The 24,609-nt window shown below is 45.6% G+C and overlaps 1 protein-coding gene across 2 annotated transcripts in view; it reads right to left on the bottom strand.

Annotated features, from left to right (window-relative positions):
• LRP6 (LDL receptor related protein 6) overlaps window positions 1-24,609 on the bottom strand; it is a 124,284-nt gene that overhangs the window by 18,453 nt on the left and 81,222 nt on the right. For both annotated transcript variants that reach the window (XM_054173811.1, XM_054173812.1), the window contains exons 8-15: window positions 16,602-16,818; window positions 15,000-15,289; window positions 11,652-11,878; window positions 10,131-10,315; window positions 7,631-7,957; window positions 3,242-3,444; window positions 787-998; window positions 94-284 (exon numbers count right to left, since the gene is read on the bottom strand). In XM_054173811.1, the coding sequence (XP_054029786.1) occupies window positions 94-284; window positions 787-998; window positions 3,242-3,444; window positions 7,631-7,957; window positions 10,131-10,315; window positions 11,652-11,878; window positions 15,000-15,289; window positions 16,602-16,818 (1,852 nt within the window). The remainder of the gene's footprint in view (window positions 1-93; window positions 285-786; window positions 999-3,241; window positions 3,445-7,630; window positions 7,958-10,130; window positions 10,316-11,651; window positions 11,879-14,999; window positions 15,290-16,601; window positions 16,819-24,609) is intronic.

Genomic DNA, 24,609 nt, shown 5'->3' with positions numbered 1-24,609 from the left:
GTTTATAGTAGGAAGGAAAAAACGACAGCCCTCTCTTCATTCCCCCACACCCACAGCACCCAAGTGAATCACTGCCTTGAAGTGATACTCTACCTGACAGGTCGCTGCTCTCGATTCTGCGCAGATCTGAGTCAGCCCAGAACAACTTGCCCAGCTGGCTGTCGAGAGCTAAGGCTATAGGCTTGCTCAAGCCACTGAAAAAAAGCACCTCTCGTTCAGTTCCATCCAGGGCTGCCCTCTCAATTTTAGGAGACCTTTCCTGCAGGTTGGTGAAATACATGTACCTGCAACAGGAGTGAGCAGAAGAACAAGACTTTGTTTGATCTTTCCATGGTTCTGTTGTATGACCGAGATATCGAGAAATTCAGAGATTTAGCGTGGAAGACACCTCAAAGATCATCTAGCTCCAACCCCCATGCCATGGGCAGGGACACCTCCCACCAGCCCAGGTGGCTCAAGGCCTCATCCAGCCTGGCCCTAAACCCTTCCAGGGAGGGGCATTCACAACCTCCCTGGGAAATCTGTTCCATTGTCTCACCACCCTCACTGGAAAGAATTTCTTCTTAATCTCCAGTCTAAATCTTCCCTCCTCAAGCTTCAATCTATTCCCTCTCATCCTATCACTCCAAGCCCTTGCGCAAAGTCCCTTCTTGGCTTTCTTGTACCTCCCTTCAGGTTCAAAGGTGTTTTTATTCTGACAAACAGCAACCAACCTGCAGCAAGCAAACAGTCTGACTCTGAAGACCCTCAGCCTGATTTCCCCAGACAGCTCTTTCAGCTACATACCCTTTCTCTGGATTCACCACAATGGCCCTGGGCCTATCCTGATCTCCTTTGAGCACCACTCCCATGGGTCTGCCATCCAGGCGGGTGACATTGATCACATTGGTAGCTTCACAGGTCCAGTAGATGTAGCGGCTGTAGATGTCAATGCTCAGGTCATATGGCTGCATGTCGAGGTTCTGGTTGGGAACTGGACTTGTCACCACTGTCAGGCTCTACACAGAAAAGAATAACAAGCCACAGAAGAGCATTTAATCTGCCCTAACTTGAGCAAATTCATCTGCTATGGACACACCACATTGAGCTACTGCTCAGCAAAAGGAAGTTGCCAAAATATGATCACTAACTAAGGAGACACCCAGGTCCAGTTTCTCCACCAGCACCTTTGATCAGATATAGACACTTAGTGCTGTGGGTTTGTTGTAATGGCAATCTTGTCAGTTGGTTGCAGCTATTAAGACTTAAAAAGTCTGACTAGTAAGCTGAATTTGTCTCTGTGCTCAAGATTCAGGGTCAGCTTCTTGTTTCCTTTGTTTTCTTGACAGCCTATAGTTTGGATAGACCAAAACCCAGCACATGTGCACTCTGCAACAGAAACTCAGAAAAGTTGCAGCTGAACAAAGTCAACACAAAGTGAGGCCAGACAGCACTTGAAATTCTTGCCTCTTCTCTACCATCACACTTGGGGCACATAACATAGGGATGAATAAGAAATGGAAAGGCAACTCTGCCAACAGATGGGAGGGACATCAGCTACCATACAAAAGTGACTCTGCTTTAAAGTTCTTGCCTTCTGCTGGTCCTGACCTCTGGAGTTTTTTTTCCATAGTCTCCCTGGAGTAGAAGGTGAACCTAACTGACATCTTCCAAGAAACCTAAAGTGACCAATAACTGCTGAACCACATAGCCTTACATCAGCTTTTTGAGAAACTTTATATGCTTTTGGGGTGAGCAGCCTCCAACTCTCACATCCCAAATTAGACTTCACCAGAAAATGTGCCTAACTTTATTTGGCTTGTCACCTCTATGGCAGGGTGTGCCTGCAAGTTTGACTTTTGTTTATTCTGCTGAAGCTGCCAAAAATCTGGTGCCTTCGACTAGCTTTGAGCATTGAATTATTTAGATGTTCCAAAATTCAAACCATTACTAAATTAAGAGTTAAGATTGAAGGGCATCCAGCAGGATTCAGCTACCACCACACCCACCACCAGAAACCACACTCTCTTACAAATGAAACTGAATACAGCAGCTCTGTGTGGTTCATCTTAGTCTCCTGCTCCTCCCCCATTGAAAAGCTCAGGCAGGATTTATCTGAACATGTGAAAATGATTAAGCAGGCATTGCTCACAATTCATGTCACTCAATTTGTACAATATTTTGCCTCCTCCTTCTGTACTCCTCAATCAGATATGTTTTGCCCACCTTGCTACATCTCTTACAGGTCACTAGTTTCGAACTCCTCACTCAGCGCCTTGGTAGCTGACAACTTTCTTCCAGTCCCCATCAGGACACAGCCAGATACTCATAAAGGCCAGCTCCTTTCATTACAGAGCCAATGTCTCACACCCTGCTCACTCAACAACTCTGCCTTCTCTTGTGCACACTCCATTCCCCCAAAGAACCTTGGTAGCTGACAACTTTCTTTCTGTCCCCATCAGGACACAGCCAGATACTCATAAAGGCCAGCTCCTTTCATTACAGAGTCAATGTCTCACACCCTGCTCACTCAACAACTCTGCCTTCTCTTGTGCACACTCCATTCCTCCAAAGAACCTTCCCTTCCATGCTTCACTTCTCACGAGCTGAGGTACCTTTCCAATGGTCCCCAGCCAGAAGATAGCATAAACCAAATAACGCACTGTGAACAACAGCATCTGGAACCTAGCCTTTGTTTTTCCATGGCTTATTTCTTGCTGCACCTTTCAGATTACAAGCTGAGGACTCCAGAAACTCCAGATGCCACTTGTTTTGCCAAGTGACAGCCAGTAATCTCCAGGAAGTCCATGTATCTAAAGGATTCCTGGTTGGGTGTAGGGGACGCCTGCCCCACCTCTCAGGAATCACAGAAACATTCAGGTTGGAAAAGACCCTCAGGATCACTGAGCCCAACCCAGAACTCTACACTACAAGGTTCACCCCTAAACCATAGCCCCAAGCACCACATCCAAACCACCTTTAAACACATCCAGGCTTGGTGACTCAACCACCTCCCTGAGCAGCACATTCTAATGCCTGACCACTCTTGCTGGGAAAAAAAATTTTCCTAATGTCCTTTCTAAACCTACCCAGTCACAGCTCGAGGCCCTTCCCTCTTGTTCTATCACTAATTTCCTGTGAGAAGAGACCAGCACCAGCCTCTCCACAATGTCCTTTCAGGTAGTTGTAGAGAGCAACAAAGTCTCCCTTCAGCCTCCTTTTTTCTACCTTCTTCAGTCACTCTTCACCACCCTCAGCATACCTGGCTGCCATCCTCCTGTGCCTTCCGGATGATGTTCTGCCGAGAGTCAATCCAGTAGAGCTGCTTCTCCAGGGGGTCATAGTCAATGGCTCGAACGTTCCTCAGGCTGTGGATGGGGAGTATGATGTCTGGACTCTGCTGCTCGTCTATCACCATGCGGTTAATTGCATTCTTCTGACTGAACAACAGAAAGGTTGTAGGAGCTTGATTGGGTGGGAAAACAAAAAGAGGGTGACAGGGTTACAGACAGCAATAACGGTGGGTACTGCACACAGCATCACAGAATGGTAGGGGTTGGAAGGCACCTCCAGAGAGCATCCACTCCAACCCCTCCTGCCAGAGCAGGGTCTCCTAGGGCCAGGTCACACAGGAACACATCCAGGAGGGTTTGGAATGTCTCCAGAGAAGGAGACTCCACAACCTCTCTGGGCAGCCTGCTCCAGGGCTCTGGCACCCTCACAGGGAAAAAGTTTTCCCTTCTGTTCCTGTGGCACCTCCTCTGCTCCAGCTTGCCCCCACTGCCCCTTGTCCTGTCCTTGGACATCCTTGAGCAGAGCCTGGCTCCATCCTCCCTACACTGCCCTGTACATCTTTATCACCAGGAATGAGGGCACCCCTCAGGCTCCTCTGCTCCAAGCTCAAGAGCCCCAGCTCCCTCAGCCTGTCCTCTAAGGGAGATGTTCCACTGCCTTCAGCAGCTTTGTGGCTCTGTGCCAGACTCTTTCAGTCAGTTCCCTGAGGTCTTTCTTGAACTGAGGTGCCCAGAGCTGGACACAATATTCCAGATGTGGCCTCAGCAGAGCTGAGTAGAGAGGGAGGAGAACCTCTCTCAACCTACTGACCACAGCCTTTCTAATCCACCCCAGGATGCCATTTGCCTTCTTAGCCACAAGGGCACATTGCTGGCTCATGGGCACACTACTGTCCACCAGGACCCCTATGTCCCTTTCCCCTGTGCTGCTCTCCAACAGATCAGACTCCAATCTCTACTGATCCATGGAGCTGTTCTTTCCCAGATGCAAGACTCCATACTTTGTCTTATTTGATTTCATCCAAATTCTCCCTGCCTAACTCTCCAGTCTGTCCAGATCTCACTGCATAAACATTTTTGTATGTTCAATACCAACAACTACTATACATAACCAGAGAGTACCTATTGTTTCATTCTACTTCTCCTCTTGGAGAAAAGAAGAAAACCCAAATAGCAGAACATAAAATTCTCAATCTCTGCTCAGTTTTGAAAGCCTTTCAAATGACCTTTTTCTACTATGTATTTCTGAACTGGGATGTAATAGGCAAAGATAATTTTTCAAGTTGCAGGACTAATGGATGTGAAGATCTGTGTCACAATCTCTTCAAAGAATAACCATTTTCTTTCTAAAGCAGTTCCAGGGAAATGCAGCTCCACTGTGTTGTAGCTGAACCTTTTGCTAGGTGCACTTCTACTTGCAGAGGAAGCTGAATGAAAGCCAGCACTGGTTCCTTACTCAGAGGTCCATTGGAACAGTTCAGTCCTGTTCCCACAAACCCTCTTCCTGCCTACACTGGAATGGACCCACCACTAACTCACAGGGACATCTCTTCATCAAATTTATCTATCTTTCTTATTTTTCAGTGCTCATCTGGGAATACTGAGCTGCAATCATAACAAATAATCTGATTCTCTGTTCAGGCTTTCCAGATGCCCTGCAAAAATTTCCCAGACAAATTCTTTTGTTCTTAGAAAGACCATCACAAATGAGACTCCCTTGCTCCAGGTAGCTGCAGTTTACTGGCTGTACCCCACAGTAAGTACAGAAGGCACTCAATGCATTGTTAAAAAGAAATTACCCCTGCATTACACATAACTGGGTCAGAAACCAGAGGAAGCAGTTCAAGCATTTTTCCCTTTTCACAGCTCTCTTTTCAATCATGTGCTACCTGGAGCCACTGCTGTGCAAGACAGCACAAGAGCCAGAAATGCAGTTTGCAGCCTCCCCGAAGTCTGTACGAGCAATTCTCTAGAGCACAAGTCTGGAGAGATTAGCAGTGGGACACTGCACTCATTGAAGCCAGCCTGCAAAACAGGTAATGCAGCACCCTGCAAGGAGGAGTTAGCAGAGTCTCCAGAGACTATCATCACCCTGCTTTGTTATTTTAGGCAAACATTTTGAACATTTGTTCTGGCAGCTGAAAAAGGTGAAGGAGAGTTTCCTTGGTAACTAACACTCAGTCCTAACATCCTGTAACAAGCAGGCCTCACTTCAAGGTATTTTTTGCTTTCTGGAAAATCTCCATTGCCCCTCCAAGCATTTCTCCAATAGTTGAAGCCACCTTCTACTTAGCTCTAAACTGTAGAAGAAAGCACAACAAAAGCAAAGCAGCCAAATAACGATTCAGAAACCATCAGAGGCAGGCAGTTAGGAGAGTAATAGAAAGGGAAGGATAAAGCAATGCACCAACCAAAGCAATAAACCAAAACACACCAACCACCACCGAGAACTCTTTCTCCTTTTCCCAGCAGTGTCTCGCTAAGATTGCCTGCCTTGCAACTTCCAATTGACTCGTTATAAAAAAGCAACAGCAGAATTTCCCCCTGGAGTCCTCCAGTCTCTGAACCAGCACCAATTTCAGAAAGCCCTCCCAGCTTTCATCGCTCTCCCTCCCGACAGCCACAGATTTTAACTACAGTTTTGGCAGGCAACCGGAGCGCAATGAACACGTCTCCTGTGTAACACTCCCTTCAAACTTCAGGACACGTGGTAGGTCTGATGAGATACCACATCTCACCAGAGTAGTATGTCCTTCCCATAATTAAAAGAATCTATGCATGCATGAGCACAGTAATCCAGAAGGGAGGAGCTGGCCTCTAGACAGGGCTTGAGCTAATAATAATATTCAGGAGTACATAAGCAAGTAAAACAGGCATGAGAGTTAAAAAACAATTCATGTTCAAACTCTAGTGGCCAAGAAGAAAAATAATTAAGCTTCATGCAGAGAAGGCTACATCTCCAATTACCTAGAGATGAGAAGTTGGAAAGCTCCCAGGTTTGAACATGGCAGAAGGAAAACTCCTAATAGTTCATAAGCAGCCCTGAACTGTAATGCAGAGAAACTGCTCTATTTTGCTCACATTTCCTGTGTTTTCCTCTTGCCTTTGTTTCCAAAAGCATTTTCACAAGAAAACATGACCTTTGATCATTTTGCTACTTAAATTCCAATGGAAGTCAATCTCCTCTACCTACAAAATCAGTCATCACCAGAGAGGTGCCAGTTGTGCTTCTCTCTCTATTGCAGGAAGAAAGTGGTAAGAGTGCAAGAACCCAGTTGCAAGTGCCCTGTGTCATAACCCAGGAAAGAAATAGCAGGGTGGGAAAGCAGTGTTTTCTGAAGAGCATGATACTCAAAAAATGCCATGGTGTGGCATTCGTGGAACCAGCTGCCCTGCTTCTGGCTGTAAAACAACAGTTGGATCTCTCTACCCATGCATAATGTGGATGAGATACAATCTGTCTCTCTGCACCACGAATCTCTTCACCCACTGACTAATCTGAATGACACCAGTGGAAATCAGCCATCCAGTGTGGCTGCCAAAATTATGAGAGCTTCACTGGCAGCCAGTTACTGAGATAGATAAATTATTTGGTTAGAAACTAATTACACACAGCCTGAGGGGCCTTGCAGCTCATATTCTGCACAACGATAAAGTGAAACGGGGCTTGGCTGCACCGAGAACAGAAACCTCTGCTGTTGAGCCCCTCCTCACCGAGGAAGAAACACTTCTAGGTGTAAGAGAGCGGACCTCAGCGTCTTATCACCTAGGAAACACAGCTACTATAGAATTAAATCATGGCCACCTAAAGGTTCCACATACCAGAGTACAAACCAAGCTATCACCTACCATTTATGCCAGGCAAGATTAGGAATAAGAAAGCTGATTAATCAACAAGCAAGCAAGCACGCACTTGAGAAGGGTCTGACACAGACGCAAAACCCAAAGTGCTTTGAGCTTTCCTGTTTCACTGAGTCACTGGAACAGCTCACTAACAGCCACTCTCCTTATTTCAAGGTGTTACTAGTATGTTGCAAAACTTTTGGGTTTTTTTGCCTTCAGTATCCCAGATTCTCTTAAAAGTCAGATTTTAATGTTAGCTAACCCTATTTAAAAATACATCTTTTGATGGCTGTCTTTATCTAGATAGATCTCCTGCTTCCTGTGGAGAAAGGGAGACAAAGAAACCAAACATTTTTCAAATGCATGTTTAAAAGAAACTAGCTTTAACTTGGCCCAGCAGCAAACGAGCTTCAGTATCTCATGTAAAAATCAAATTCCTCTTCCTTCCAAGTACAATGTTTGCATCTGTCACTGATACCTGCTGCTCTGCTTCATTTTCATTCATTCCAGCTTACCACTACAGGTCCTGTTGTCAGAGTTGAGGGAATAGTGAGCTGGGCAGCCACAGACAAAACCACCAACAGGGACTGCTAAGCAGAGGTGAGAGCAGTGACCGTTGCTAGAAGCACACTCATTCCAGCCTGCCTGCCTGGAGGAATGGAAGACCAAGATGTCCATAACATAATCCAGGTGCCCTTGGATGATGGTTCTGTTCTGGCCACTGGTCTTGTTGGCTCGTTCGATGCTGCGCCGGCTCCAGTCTGTCCAGTAAATGTAATCCTGGTACTGAGTCAAGCCAAAGGGGTGAGGCAAGTCATCAGCTATAATCTCACGGTCAAGGCCTGTTTGCAAAAATGGAAGGGAGAGAAAAAGCAGAATTATGTGCTCTTCAATGCTGCTGGACATTCACCCTACACAGAAAGGTTAGCAGGTAATTTTAAGTTACTCTTTCTAACTTACTGTTGTAATAATGAAGGTAATGTGCACCATTCAAAAGACCACCCTGAGGTCTCAAAGCCTATCACACCAATGTGCTCTCATCTTGCTTGTGACTCACAGAAGACAATATGGGCTTACTAAAGAGAAGTCTCAGTTTTGAAAATGATCAGGGTTCTGTTCTATGCCTCCTCCCTGAAGCAAACAGGATACCTCCGAAGGATTCTCTGTTACCAGTTCAGTAACTCTTACACCACATTTGAGTCTCTGCCTGCTGCTTCCACAGAGAGAATTGAAATGAGCTTAATAATATTCTACATCATATTATGAGAAAAATTAACTGCACAAGGTTAAGCTGGCCTGTCTCTGGGAAGTCTAGAAAGGAAGGAGCAGTCTGACACTCGAGGCAGGAAACAGTTAATTGTGTATACAGTGGAAATGTTAAGAGACCTTAGGGAGGGGAGCACAGGAGGTAAATGATCTCAAGCCACTTTGTTAACACAAAATGCTGCTGTCCAGTCACAAAAGATGAATGGGGTATTCTGAAGCAAGAAGTCATTCCCCCTTTGCACAGAGAAGTTGGGGATGCACAGCCCTGGATTCTCTCTTGTCACTAGCCATAGACACAGAATGAAATTCCAATGCCATGTCCCGTTCCACACAGAGGAACATTGCGCCAATCTCAATAGCACACCAAAACATGTGAGGAGCTGAAGAATAAGCTTTTTTTTCCTCTTTTTTACACAGAATTCCTAGAAAGCATTTTCCTGTTTTGACCTTTTTCTAGCTTTGTTCCATTACTGCAAATGTACTGTTTAAAGCAGACTAACTCCTTCAGCCTGAACTACTGGCTAGTGATAATGCTTATCTGAATGATGTGGCAGCCCACTGCTGTGAGTGCCAAGAAATGCCAAAAAAAGATGCTGTGCAAATCTGAGAGGGTTTAGGTCCTCAGTGCACTACTCCAGAACAGTGACAGAACAAAATATTCTGCCTTCAGTTAGCTGCAATGGTTACAAAACAACCACACAGACCCCAAGTGTGACCAGTGCTAGGGCAGGGATGGTGCCCCTGTACTGGGCTGTGCTGAGGCCACAGCTTGAGCACTGGGTTCAGTCTTGTGTGACACAGGAGAGGAAAGATACCGAAGGGCTGGAGGGTGTCCAGAGAATAGCAACAAGGCTGGATAAGGGTATGGTATGGAGGAGAGGCTGAGGAAGCTGGGGTTGTTTAGTCTGGAGAAGAGAAGGCTGAGGGCAGATCTTATTGCTCTCGACAGCTACCTGAAAGGAGGTTGGAGTGAGGCTGGTGCTGGTCTCTTCTCCCAAGTAACCAGCAACAGGATGAGAGGAAATGGGTTTGAGCTGTGCCAGGGGAGGTTTAGGTTGGACATGAGGAAAAACTTCTTTAGTGAGAAAGTGGTGAGGGGTTAGAACAGACTGCACAGGGAGGTGGTAGAGTCACCATCCCTAGAGGTGTTGAAGAAGCTGTAGATGTGGTGCTTCAGGATGTGGTTTAGTGGTCACGGGAGTTGGGTTACAGTTGGACTATATGATCTTAGAGGTCTTTTCCAATCTCAACAATTCTGTGATTCTACCAGCCAGGAAAAGCTCCTTAGTGTGCAAGGATATTGGCAGTGACAATGCCTGAACCCTGAGAATACCAACTAAGATTAAGCCCCAAATTGTGTTAAATCACATTGTGAAAAATGTCTAACGGGCTGTTGTTATCTTTGCTTTCTCTCTACCCTTCTACAGATGAAGTATTTGTTATGTTTGCCAGTGCTCTTCAGAGCAGCAAAATAAGAGTCTCCACAACACTGCAAGTTGACAGCTTTGTCCTACTTGTACAGCTTGTATAATTTTAACTTTGTGAGCAACTACCTCTCCTACAAGAAAATTGAGGCCTTGCTAAATGCTGTGTTGCATAAACATCAGGTACAGAAACATCAAATGTTAAAGAGCTGTGAATTTAGAGAAATCTATTTTTATCTTAAGACCTGCATCTTTGCATTATTTAAGCAATAATTTGCCACAGGGAGCTGTGAAAAAGCAGCCCAGATGCTGCCCAGAGGCTTACCTAGCATGTTGGAGGACTCTATCAGGTTGGTGTCAAGGTCAGTCCAGTACAGGCGGCGCTTAGCATAGTCAATGGTTAAGCCATTGGCACGTCCCACATTGGGTACCAAGGTGGTCCTCTCACTGCCATCCATAGCAGCTCGGTCAATCTTTGGCTTACCACCCCACTCAGTCCAGTACATAAACCTGATGAAAAGGACAAAACCAATCAATCAATCAATCACATCCAGTCCAACAGAGAACTCAAGGTGAGAAAGAAAACCAGAACAAAAGCCCTTAGAACGAACAGGAGAAAACCAAGAGCTGTCAAATCTGAGCAGTTATTGAGTCCCTTCACACAAAATGTTGTTTGCAAAATACAAGCAAGGTATTGAGGCAATTTTCTCCAAACACTTCCAACATTGTTTTTTCTACTTGGACCTTGATTTCCACCAGCAATTTCCACATGAAAGCATTTCAATCTCAATTAAGTTGTTCATGTCAGTTAAGAGGCAAAAGGTTGGCTGTTGGGCACCTCCATTTCACAGAACCACAGAAGGTTAGGGGTCGGAAGAGACCTTGAAAGATCATCCAGTCCAACTGCCCTGCCAGAGCAGCATCACCTAGGGCAGAAACACATCCAGGTGCTTTTGGAATGTCTCCAGAGAAGCAGGCTCCACCACCTCTCTGGGCAGCCTGCTGCAGGCCTCTGGCACTCTCACAGTGAAAAAATGTGTCCTTATCTTCCTGTGGAACTTCCTCCGCTCCAGCTTGCATCCATTGCCCCTTGTCCTAAACATTTGAATCTGAGAAGTTTCTTCTCAGAAACCCTTTCATTTTGAGAAGAGGTGGGTGTAGATGTTTCCACCTGTCCTCTGTCTTTGCTTCCCTTGTCCATACCAACTGAAAGTGCTGCCTCATCCAAAGGGACACACATCTGCCTTATTCTCAGACAATAAGCTTCACTCCCCCGCTCTCAAGTTAAATTACTTAGTACTTCATTGGATTCCAACTGAATTTTTGAAAGGACAAATATTTTCTTTTCACTGCTACAGTCCTTTTCTAATTAATGAATTTCATCAGCCTAAAACTACTTTGATTCTTTGGTTAATTAAAAAACTAAATATAAATCCCTTTTTAATGAGCTGCTCTGAGTTTTTTTTGCCCCTTAGTGATTATTCAGGACATTAGAAGTGTGTTCTTAGGAAGAAGTTATTCACTATGAGGGTGGTGAGACTCTGGAACAGGCTGCCCAGGGAGGCTGTGGATATGCCTCCTGCCTGGGGGGGGTTGAAGGACAGGCTGGATGAGGCCTTGAGCAGCTGAGTCTAGTTGAGAGGTGTCTCTGTCCATGGCAGGGATATTGGAGTAGATGAGGTCAGTTCAAACCTGAGCCATTCTAGGATTCCTCCAGCCCCCATACTCTAAATTACCAGGTTGTACTCCTCAGCTCAGCTCTCTCAGGATTTCCACACCTAACTGCAGCAGTGATGGTTTTCCCAATTTCTGAACATGAAATTCTGAACATAAATCAGCAACTTACCCCTCGGCAGGGTCCAAGGCCAAGGCGCGGGGACTGTCCAGATCTTTCCACACCAGCACCTGGCGGTGCTGCCCATCCAGCTTGGACACCTCTATGCGGTTGGTTCCAGTGTCAGCCCAGTACAAGTTCTTTCCCAGCCAGTCTACAGCCATGCCCTCTGGGTAATCCAAGCCAAACTCCACCACGTGTTCCAGTGCGCTGCCATTCATGAACGCTCTGCTGATGGTCTGCAGGGATCCAGAGATACACAGGCAAATGAGAACCTTCAGCAGTCTGTCACTGGGCTGCTTGTTTGCTTTGTTGCTTCTTAAACACTTTCAGATTTTAGGCATGGCAGAGGAAAGAGGATCTTATAACACGCTACTTATTTGCAAGGCAAACAATGCTGCTATTCAGAAGTAATGATTTACTGTACTCTGTGAAAGTATTCTCTGTCAATTACAGCAGTGTTTCACTGGGGAAATAAAAGGGGATAACTAGTCTGGGTCAATTAAGCAGTCTGCATGCCAAAGTGACCTTAATAACTCATTGCCAACTTTTGGAGGGAAGGGTTTTGGCTCTCCCAGGACAGGACAAAAGCATCAATGCTATGGCATAGAACACTTCTTTAAAGTGCCCTAGAGAAAAAGTTCAGGACAGAACAGCAAATAGAAGAAACCAACCTATGACTGATTCACAGAATCACAGAATGTTAGGGGTCCAACCCCCCTTGCCAGAGCAGGATCAGCTAGGGCAGGTCACACAGGAACACATCCAGGAGGGTTTGGAATGTCTCCAGAGAAGGAGACTCCACAACCTCTCTGGGCAGCCTGCTCCAGGGCTCTGGCACCCTCACAGGGAAAAAGTTTTCCCTTCTGTTCCTGTGGCACCTCCTCTGCTCCAGCTTGCCCCCACTGCCCCTTGTCCTGTCCTTGGACATCCTTGAGCAGAGCCTGGCTCCATCCTCCCTACACTGCCCTGTACATCTTTATCACCAGGAATGAGGGCACCCCTCAGGCTCCTCTGCTCCAAGCTCAAGAGCCCCAGCTCCCTCAGCCTGTCCTCACAGGGAGACGTCCCACGCCCTTCACATTGGCCTTCTTAGCCACAAAGACACACTACCGGCTCATGGCCATCCTGCGGTCTGTGAGGACCCCTATGTCTGTTTCCCCTATACTGCTCTCCTACAGGTCAATCCCCAACCTCTACTGATGTGTGGGGTTGTTCTTTCCTAGATGCAAGACTCTCCACCTGTCCTTGTATTTCATTAGTGCTTCAGTACTGATAGTTTAATGTAATTCCATTAAGGATAATTTCTTCTTAGTCTTTTATTCAAAAGACTTCTTTTATCTCTTGCCACCATGGATCTACCTATGAGAGCAGATACAGCCAGAAATACATTTTAATTATATGCCAGAGTTTGTGCACTCCCTGATTTACTGTGAACACCTAACAAGCCTGGAAGTAAAGGAATAACATTAGAGTGGTACAAAATTCTTTCTGGAAAACCTGAGTTTCATTCTTATGCTCTTAATATTCCTCTCCTCAACTGGTAACACACCAGAAGTTAACCCAAAGATTGATTTCTTGTTTACTTCCCCATTTGCATGCTACCTGCTAATTATGACAGTTTGTGACAGCAGACAGCAGGGAAGTTTGCATCTCAGTCTTCAGCTCTCTCACCCTTGATCAGATCATTGCTTTATTTCGTTTCAAACACAGCTCAAATGAATCCCATACTGAAAGAGTTCAGCCAAGCCACCTCTCTCAAACTCACTTAAATTGTATTTTGAACTGTTACAAAGGTCCATGGGTTATTACTGGCACAGGTCTCAACCCAACTGCAGAAAACGTTATTTTATTAAAAATTCATTTTTGGTGCTTCCAATTCTGACCACATCTACAACCCAGGAAAAACAAAGGGAACAACCAAACTCACTGAGCAGAGAGCTGACAGACGATATACAGGCTTCTGTCACTCCCATAGCCACCACATTTCAACACCTACCCTTCAACCTCTTCCAATTTGTCAGTCCAGACCCTAGACCTGTTTTCCAAAGCCAGTGATTCTTCATGTCTCATATGCAGTAGCTACTGAAGTTAATGAATGAGTAAAATCCATTTTCACTTGCTGTTCCCAGACAAGACCTCACCCCATTAAGCACATCTGGCAAAACACCTGTGGCCCCAAAAATTCTCCTGCCATATGGCATTTTTCTCATCTTTCCGCCAAAAAACCCACCCCCAAAACAAAACCCAACCAAACAAAAAAACCCAACCACCCAACCCCAAAAAAGCACTACTTTTTGCAAAGTTATCCTTTATGTGAAAAATGTATACAGTAGGTATGTCTGATGTGATGGGTTGAGCCCGGCTGGATGCCAGGTGATCACCAAAGCCCTCCGTCATTCCCCTTCCAGCTATGACAGAAGGCTTGTGCATTGAGGCAAGGGCAGGGAGGGATCACTCAATAATTACTGTCATGAGCAAAGCAGGCTCAACTTGGGGAAAAATTAATTTAATTTACTCCCAATCAAATCAGATCAGGAGAATGAGAAATAAAACTGAATCTTAAACCACCTTCTTCCCAGCTCTCCCTTCTCCCTGAACTTCGCTTCAACCCTGATTTTCTCTACCTCCCCTCATCCAGCAGCAAAGGGGGACAGAGAATGGGAGTTGTGGACAGTTCATCATACACAGTGTCTGCTACTCCTTCCTCCTCAGGGGGAGACCTCCTCAAACTCTTGTGCTCCAGAATGTGACCCTTCCATGGGTTGCAATCCTTCAGGAACAGACTGCTCCAGCATGTCTCCCAAGGGATCACAAGTCCTGCAAACAAACTTGCTCCATTGTGGGCTCCCCTCTCTCTGTATGTCCACAGGTCCTGCCAGAAGCCCACTCCAGCATGGGCTTTCTAGAGAGTCTTAAGTCTCAGCCTCCTTCGAGCATCCACCTGCTCCACAGTGGCATCCTGCAGGTGGATATTTGCTCCACCATTAACCTCCATGGGATGCAGGGGCACAGCCTGCCTCACCATGGTCTTCAACACAACCTGCACTACCTGGAATACCTCCTCTCCCCCCTCCTTCACTGATCTGGGTGTCTCCAGAATTGTTCCTCTCACTCCTCTCTCTGGCTGCAATTGCTCTTGCAGGGTCATTTCCCCCCTGCTTCTTAAAAACGCTATCACAGAGGCACCATCACATTGCTGATGGGCTTGGCCTTGACCAGCAGCAGGCCCATCCTGGAGTCACCAGGCAATTTCTTCTCCCTATTTCTCGACTCTGGTAAATTACATTTGTCAATCGAGTCTTGACTAGCTCAGGAATCTTGCAACAACTTAAGAGCCAACATGGAATAAAGTTCTACCTTCAGTGAAATGTCAGTCCAGTATATCCGATTGTCTGTCACATCAAAATCCAGGGCAGAAGCCTCCTTGACTCCGGTGAGCGGAATGGCAACGTTGTTGTTGTTTGTTTCTAAAGAGATTCTCCTGATATCTGCTCTCCGAGAGAAGAGCAGGAAAGCTTCTGGGACAATGCAGGTCTTCATGTCACTGATGAGCTCCAAGCCTATGGGGCAGGCACAGCGAAGGCCTTGGGGCCTGTACAGACACAGGTGGCTGCAGCCACCATTATCCTCTGCACAAGGGTTTGTACCTAAGCAGGCAAGAAAAGCAAAGCAATCACTGCAAACTGAATTCAGCTAGGAGAGGAAGCCAACTCTCACATGCAACAGGAATACTCCATCTAGCTTGTCACCTTTTATTGTCTGAATCAATTCACTTTTGTTCATCCCCTGTAATCCTTCAGACAGGAGTGCCTGTGCTGGAAAGCCATTGCTTGTTTTCCTGACTCCATGAAACAAATCCATTATAAGGGAAGGGATCTGGACTCCAACAGCTACTGATGTTCCCAACTCACAGCACAAGCATCAATGGCAATAAGCAAGGATTTGTTCTGCCGCCTTTTACAGTTACATACCCAAATGTGCTCCTAGAGATGAAAAACTTGCAGCTCTGTTTTAATATCCATTCAACCTTCTCTTTTTCCCAGGACACTCGTAAAGCAGCTCTTTGTAATACTACCTTTTGTACCAGCACATGCTAGTAGCTGTACCAGCTGTACCATCCACTAAGGGAGCTCCAGAATTACCAAGTTCAGTTGGTGAAACAGTTGGAAAAGGAGCTGCATTTAAACCACATGTACCTTAGGGTACCTTGTAAATGTGGCAGCAGCAAAGCAAACATGCACCTCAGCTATATTTGACTCATTTCCTGGGACACAATCCAGACATAGCAGCAAGAAGTTGCAAGTCCAGTCCACACAGCAGGATATTCAGGGAACCTGGTGAGTACTGCAGTTCTAGATTGCACTGCTATCAGTGTTTGGAAAGCCAAGAAGTGCAAATGTATAGCTAGACCCTGCCTTTTTTACACTACCTACACTACTAGAGAGGAAGTACTTTCAGTTACTTTTAAAGATGGTTTTCATGTGAAAAAAGCACTGAGCAGACTAAAACTGGCTCATTGTTAACTTTTGCATACCAGGAGCACATGTTCAGACCATAGGATGAAGAGCTGCTACAGCTGCAGCTTCATAAACATCTGGGTAATCTAACAGCTGGCTGCTGTAAAGAGAAGTTCTCACTTTCCACAATCTTCCTCTCCCCTTACTGGACTCAGGGTTGTTCAGACCATAAGCTTCTTCTCCAGTTCTCTAAGAACCAGCAAAGTACCTCTTTTGTGGGGTGTTTGGTTGTTTTCCAGAATGATATTCTTCCAAGTTAGAGAACTGAAGCACCTCACCAAAGACCAACCTATCCCATCCAACTGCAGCCCGCACTTCACACACAATAGAATCAGATTCTGCCCATTTCTAAAGATGTGCCCTGGGATAAGTGGTATCTGCAGAAGAGCACTGCTGACATTTTCTGTTTCACTTGGCTTGCCTGGTTAGCAGTCTTACTCACCAATGATCTGGTGGACATTTGTAGCTTTCAGGCCCATCAGATCAGGCAGTTGATCTATGATGATCTCTCTCTCTGCTGTGCGCTTATGCACACGTTCAATGCTGCGTCTCTGCCAGTCTGTCCAATAAACATAGTCCCCCAGCAGTGTGAATCCAAAGATGTGAGGCAGCTTGTCCTCCACCAGAACTCTCCTCCCAGTTCCATCAGCATTCATGACCTATGGATACACACAAACACAAACTTATTACATATACAGAATAATTCTGTCACTGTTTATCCATGAACCAGGTTCTCCAGTTAGATTTCAGATTAAAGAACAATCTCCTTAGCTACTAAAGTTACCCAGCGGCCTAACAGAAAAACAGACTATTTCATAGAATCACAGATTGCTCCAGGCGGGAAGGGACCTCCGAAAGTCACCCAGTCTGACCTCTGTGCAGTCAGCAGGGACATCTGCAACTAGATCAGGCTGCCCAGGGCCTTGTTGAGCCTCACCTTGAATATCTCCAGGGAAGTGGCCTCAACCACCTCCCTGGGCAACCTGTTCCAGTGTTCCACCACCCTCAAAGTGAAGAACTTCTTTCTGATATCCAATCTTAATCTGCCCTTCACTAGTTTGAAGCCATTGCCCTTCATCCTGTCACTGCAGGCCTTTGTAAACAATCTGCGTCCTTTCTGTAGTCCCCCTTTGGGTACTGGAAGGCTGCTATTAGGTACTTTCCACAGGTACTTCCTGAAAAGGCTATGGAGGATCCCTTCTGCATAAGGCAGAAGCAGATCACAGTGAGAATTATGACACAATACTCCTCATATTTGCTTTCAGAACTAACATTATGTGTGCACATTAGATGTTGCCTCTCTCTCATTTCTAACTGGTGTCTCTTGGTTTTAAGTGGCAGACACTGTTTTGCACAAATGAAGCCAAGCTTGCAATGCCAAGCTGTCCTAGCTCAGCAGCTGGTAGACCACAGACTCTCCCCAAGTGAGCTTTGCCCAGAATCACAGAATTATTGAGGCTGGAATAGACCTCTGAGATCATCAAGTCCAGCCTATGACCTAACACCACCACATCGGCTGGACCATGGCACCAGGTTACAGATAGCAGCAACAGAAGGCCTCACATCGATTCCAAGATGGTCAAGAATATCTATGGAACGTGTTTATATTCCCAAGTCTGAATAAAGAACCAGTTTTACATTCTTCAAAAACTGAAGTTCATTATTTTTTGTACTGCATGCTTTTGGTCAAAACACCTGAATTTACACTCCTAACCTCCTTCAAGAGACACTGAAAGGATTAAACACATGGATGCACGTTCCAAGTGAGCAAGGACCTTATCCATGCCAAGTATTATTACAGACACTACCACACCGACACCAGTGAAGACAGTCCCATGCTTTAAGAGAGCCTAAAAATGATTCAGCACTGTAATTTAACAGACAAGTTCAGAAAGATCTCTGCTGGTTTAAGTTTACAGTTTCAGTTTCCAGCAGGTAGACTAGCACTGAGACAAACAAACACCCAGCAAAACAACCACCAAAACCACCAAACCAACAGGAAGGACAAAACCTGCAGACCAACGTGATTCACAGCATTCACAGCAGCATCCTGAAGCAGTAAAACAACCTTCCTGCTACCAAAGATGTTACAAATTAAGGACTGGAAAAAGAGTGGCTTACAAAAATCGCTTCACTGTTTCCAAATCTCTCTCTTGCTGTGTGAAATTAAGAGAGCAATAGACAAGTACGGATGGGGTTGGGCTTGATCTCTAGAGATCCCTTCCAACCCCAACCATTCTGATTCCCATTCTTCCCATGACTCACACTTGTGCAATGACAATCTCCAGCTTTTGCAACTCTGGCTAAATGGATGATGTTTTGTGGTCAGAAGGCTAGTTTGGAGCAACTCCTACCTTTTGCCTACCCAAGCACAGATGGGAAGGGAAGAAAGAAATAGAGCAACAGAACTGAAACCCACACCTTTCTCAGTATACAGGATATGTGTAAGTTAACAAAATATTTTTAAGTTCACTTCAAAAAGTGGAAGAAAGTGTTGTAATATTCACAGTAATTAAATTTCTCTTTAGAACTACTCCCTGTCTAAACTTCCTGACATTGCAATGCTTACTCTCGGTATGCCTAGAAGAGAAGGCTCCAGGGAGACCTAAGAAATGGTATTCCAGAACCTGAAAGGGGCTACAAGAAAGAAGGCTGCAGAGGGACTGTTTGCAAAGGCCTTCAGGGACAGGCTCAGTGGCAATGGTTTGAAAGGAGAGAAAAGCAGATTTAGATTGGATGTAAGGAACAAGTTCTGCACCAGGAGGGTGCTGGAACACTGCAGCAGGTTGCCTAGGGAGGTAGTTGAGGCCTCGACCCTGGAGATACTCAAGGTGAAACCAGACAAGGCTCTGAGCAACCTGCTCTGGTGGAAGATGCAGTAGGGTTGGACTGGATGACCTTTGGGGGTCCCTTCCAACCCAAGCCATTCTATGATTCTCTGTTAGAATGGCAACCGGATACTCATGAGAATGTTTCCTACAGAAAAACATAAGGGGCTCCTAGGAATCAACTCCGTATTTGCTTTCTTTAAAAACAACTCCTAATCACTCTGTGGAAGCAGCTTACCAAAACACTTCCAGTCAAGGGGCGCCCATGGCACACCTCTACAAATGCACTAGTGCCCACACATTTGTATCCCCTGCATTCTCACTAAGATACTTTAGAAAGGTGAGCGCAGTACATCCTAAAGCTCTAACTTACGTCCTTCCACTGATAAACAAATCAAAACACAGCTTTTGGTATCACAGATTGTTTAGCTGGGCTCAGAGCCCAGCATAATTGCCTAATTTCTGGCCTTCCTTCTGAAAACAAGCCTGGCTATTTCATTTATTCTACTTCAGAAAATCTCAGCATCTGCTGGCTCTCTCAATTCCTAGCAGCATGCCTCCTACGCTCTGTTTTGATAAATGAGGTTGTTAAACAGCACACTAATGGCTAACTTTAGAACCAGGGACCAAGATCTGACATCTGTAAGATAAACTGTCAGTTGTAGCCCTGAAATGCATCGCCGCTTCATGAAACCATTACCACTACCAAGCAAAACTGGTCATGCCTTTTTGTTTACCACTGCTTTCCTAACCCTAAGTCATCTTACAGCTCTGTGGTGCCTTGTTTTCCCCTCCCCCTCGAACTGCAGAGATAAGCCATTTGCTTGCAGCTAATTAATACATGCCAATTAGTGCTTGCTAAGCAGACCAAAAAGATACACAGAATGGATGGATGGCTGTTGCAAAATGAATCAACTACAACCACACAGTAATAACCACTATAGCAGCACTGCTGCAAAGCGATAGTTTTAGATGCTACTTCTTGCCTAGTACTCATGAAGTGAAAAAACTTCTGGATTTAAGGGAGTGCTTAAGCGTGGGAAAGAGATTTAGTTGGAATTGGTACACTGCAAGATGAATTTTGGTAAACCTCAAAACAGAAGCTGTGCAAAGAAGTTTCCCCTTACCACAGGATCACAGAATGTCAGGGGGTGGAGGGGACCTTGAAAGATCACCCAGTCCAACCCCACTGCCAGAGCAGGATCACCCAGGGCAGGTCACACAGGAACACATCCACGAGGGTTCTGAAAGTCTCCAGACAAGGAGACTCCACAACCTCTCTGGGCAGCCTGCTCCAGGGCTCTGGCACCCTCACAGGGAGGGTTCCTGTTCCTGTGGCACCTCCTCTGCTCCAGCTTGTCCCCATTGCCCCTTGTCCTGTCCTTGGATATCCCTGAGCAGAGCCTGGCTCCGTCCTCCCAACACTGCCCTGAACATCTTTATCAACAGGAATGATAATAAAAAGCACAAGGAAAAAGAAACAATCACTAATCAAAGTATTTCAGCACCACATTTTCACTCATAGAAATTCAGGTGACATCCCTGACCCAGCCAGCTTTATGCAGAAAGAACATTCACTCCCCTTCCCAGCTCACCAGAGTTAGACCCCCCCACAAGAACCCCACTTTCTGCTGCTCTGAGGAAGTGTCACCAGCCATTTCAGCTGCTTCTAGCCACAACGTGGCGCGGGTTCCACATTCTGAGGCCATTCTGAACACCGCAAACCACAGTGAGAATACAAACTACAACGGCTGTGGTACAGCCACAAACACCACCTTTACTGGGAAAAAAATGAGGAGTTCCATGAAAAAAAAAAAAAAAAAAAAAAGAAAACACACCACCAAACACCACAGAATAAAATTAACTCCACTGCAGTGAAATCCTGACAAATCAGCAGCAGGAATACCTGGAACCCTTTGTATTCGCTTCAGAGACCAAACGCCGCCAGCCATCTCCACCATTTCTTACTGTTAATTGTTTTCTAATAGCCATTACCAATTTCTAATTTAACAGTTCCCCAGCACCCTCAATTTCCTTTGGAGCTGTAATCATTTTTTTTTTTTTAAATTAAAAAAAAATCACTATCTATTTATCCTGAGCATGGATAATACTCCTAATAGGGCTGAACTGAAGATAAATATGTGAAAACAGAAAAGAGATTAACTTCATAAATAGCCTTTTCTACTAAGCTCCAGACACTGTTATAAGCTCATTTCTTTCCCCATAAGACAAGTTTCCTAGTTTGCTGATCAATCACTGCCAACAGCAAACTGTGTTCTCAGCAAGTTTAGAAACAACTGCTTGCATTTGCAATGGCTTCAAGGCTCAGGTCAGGTGAACCAACAAGCAGGCAGGCGAATGAGTTTATAACCACTGTGACAATCAGATATGACAGCTCCTAGGCAATCTCATGCAATTCAAAAACCCCCTGCATTTGGAAAGAACACAAAAGATGAGCTGAAACAATGAACAGGACGGAAGAGAGGTTTTCACAGGAGAAAAGGAATTCCTCTGCGAAGATTCAGTGTTAAAACAGGTACATAAAGATGTGATTCTGCCCCTTGACTCTGCTCTGATGAGACCCTGCCTCCAGGTCTGGTGTCCCCAGCATAGGAGGACACAGAGCTGCTGGAGAGAATCCAGGAGGCCACAAAGATGATCCATGGGCTGGAGCACCTCTGCTATGAGAACAGGCTGAGGGAGCTGAGGTTGTTCAAGCCTGGAGAAGACTCCAGGGTGACCTTAGAGCTCCCATCCTGTACCTGAAGGGATCCTCCAGAAAGGCGGCATAAGGAATTTTCCTGAGGGTGTCTAGAGATAGGACGGGGGGAATAGTTGGAAGCTGAGGAAGAGCAGGGTTAGACTGGATCCTTAGGAAGAAGTTCTTCAGCAGGAGGGTGGTCAGACTCTGGAATAGGCTGCCAAGAACAGGCTGTGGCTGCCTCCTGCCTGGGGATGTTGAAGGCCAGGTTGGATGAGGCCTTGAGCAGCTGAGTGTAGTTGAGAGGTGTCCTTGCCCATGGCAGGGAGGTTAGGAGATGAGCTCTGAGGTCCCCTCCAACCTGAGCCATTCTAGGATTCTGTTCTATTTTATGGCCCATTTATATTGAGTGGCAACAGTCAGAGCATGTTTCTCTTCCTTCCCAAAGTATCCTTCCAGTATCTTGCCCCAGGAATTTATACTTTTTAAATTGTTCTCTATCTAACCTGCTGCTTTCCAGACTCCTTCCTATGGAACTACACCTGACTTTTTGTGTAGAAGGAAAGAGCATAGGAAGTTTTCTGCTGTTTTGACACGTCCAAGCGGTTCAGTCCAATGAGTGACTCAGGGCAAAGCTAGGGGAGGGCTCTCCGATACTTTCTACTTTTGATGTCATGAAACTATGAAGTTGATTCAACTACTCCCTCACCAAATCATTCCAAGATCTCTGAATGTCCAAAAGCTTGGTTTTCCACCATATGTGTTTACCTGCCTCATAAAAGGCATTAACTTTCTTATCTTCCTTCTCTCACAGATCTTAGCAAAGTCACAACATCATGAATGGTACAAAAATCGCTTTAGCTTAGGACTACAAAATCTCAGAGTGCAATAAAAAGCCTGTGTGAGCAAAGCTGTCACTGAGAGGGATCACAAGGTCATGTGAATGCTTCTGAAGAAGCCCAGGTACAAGGTCGGTACAATTTTATTCTGTACAGTAATCTAATGAAACTTGGGAGATAAGAAACAAGCCAGAGAGCAAGGAGATAATAGCAGATTGACAAACAGCACTCAGCTGAATCAGAAATGCATTCCCCAGCTTACCTTCAGATATTCTTTCAAGTATGTCAGACTCAGTGAGGTCAGGTGACAGCTCCAATTGTTCAAGTTTGAGGGATTTTTGTGCTTTCCCTGAGGTAACTGTTACCCATTGCCAGCAGAGGCTTGTAACTTTTTAGATGAGACAAGAGCATAAAATAAAGTACAATTTCCCAGCTCCAGTGGGAAAAACCTAGGAAGCCTGCATGGCACATTAGTGAGGTCCAAATGCTATACTTCAATCAGCTTCATGCTGGGCCACTGGGAGCTGTAAGGTTTACAGTGCCTTCACTAGCAAAACAGGACTGCTTGTCTGCTAGCAAAGCTTCTAAGAAACACCTCTGAATTTCCAACATGGAAGCTTTCAGTCAGGCTACATGGATGTAAGCAGAGAGAAGCATCTGGGTTGGGGCAATCCCAAGCACCAATATAGGTTGGGCAGAGACTGGCTTGAGAACAGCCCTGATGAAAAGGACTTGGGGGTGCTGGTGGATGAGGAGCTCAACAGGAGCCACCAGTGTGCACTTGGAGCCCAGAAAGCCAATCACATCCTGGGCTGCATCAAGAGAAGTTGGCCAGCAGGGTGAGGGAGGTGATTCTCCCTCTCTACTCCACTCTGGTGAGACCCCACCCGGAGCACTGTTCCCAGTTCTGGAGCTCCTTGTTACAACAAGGATCTGGAGGTGCTGGAACATGTCCAGACAAGGGCCATGAGGATGATCAGAGGGCTGGAGCACCTCTCCTATGAGAGAGTTGGGGCTGTTCAGTCTGGAGAGAGAAGGCTCTGAGGACACCTTATTCTGGCCTTACAGTGTCTGAAGGGGGCCTAAAAGAAAGCTGGGGAGGGACTTTTTAGGGTGTCAGGTAGTGATAGAACTGGGGGGGAATGGAAAAAAACCTAGAAATGGGTAGATTCAAATTGGATGTTAGGAAGAAGTTCTTCAGCATGAGGGTGGTGAGACACTGGAACAGGTGCCCAGGGAGGTGGTGGAAGCCTCATCCCTGGAGGTTTTTAAGGCCAGGCTGGATGTGGCTCTGAGCAACCTCATGTAGTGTGAAGTATGCCTTCCCATGGCAGAGGAGTTGGAACTAGATGATCCTTGAGGTCCCTTCCAACCCTAACAATTCTATGATTCTAAATTTTTACTACTAACCATAATATGCAAAAAGGTTCTATAAGACAGTGCAACATTCTGCTCAAATGTGTCTCAAGGATGTGTATCAGCCTCTGCCATGGCCACCCCAGGCTCCCCTTAACATTAACAGGAAAAAATTGGTGCTTTGAGAGGAGGACTCATATTCTACACATTCACTTTAAGGTAAAGCAAGACACATTGCAGAGTACTGATTTCTTAACATTTTGTATAAGGGCAACTTACTGAGCTGAAGGTATCTGTAACCTCATCAGATGAAAATTGCTCTCAGATTTCAAGGAAAATGCAAATGTACAGCACAAGAAGCATTTTAAAATTGAAAGTCAAAGTCTTCTGCAATATCACATCATTTTTAAGGCAGTAATCTAACTTAGAAAAATACCATGCTAGGCACCCAGATCACAGTCAAGTTACTTTTGGACCACAGAACTGACTGGATCTACCCAAAACCTACCCTCAGTATCCTCATTCTCTTGTGAGGTGCTGGGAACCTCCTCCCTGTCCCACTGACAGCCTACTGAGAGCAGCCCTCTCAGGACTTCTCTGAGAACTTGTCAGCACAAGTGCTTTGTAATGGGTGTCTCAATAACCAAATTTACCACATTTAGATCTCCTCAATTTATAAAAAAATAATACAAAGTTGACTCTTTAATGTTGTTGAGTTGAAACTGC

Source organism: Dryobates pubescens, chromosome 27, assembly GCF_014839835.1.
Source record: "Dryobates pubescens isolate bDryPub1 chromosome 27, bDryPub1.pri, whole genome shotgun sequence".
Lineage (NCBI taxonomy): Eukaryota > Metazoa > Chordata > Aves > Piciformes > Picidae > Dryobates > Dryobates pubescens.
This window is presented reverse-complemented; position numbering and strand designations above follow the sequence as displayed.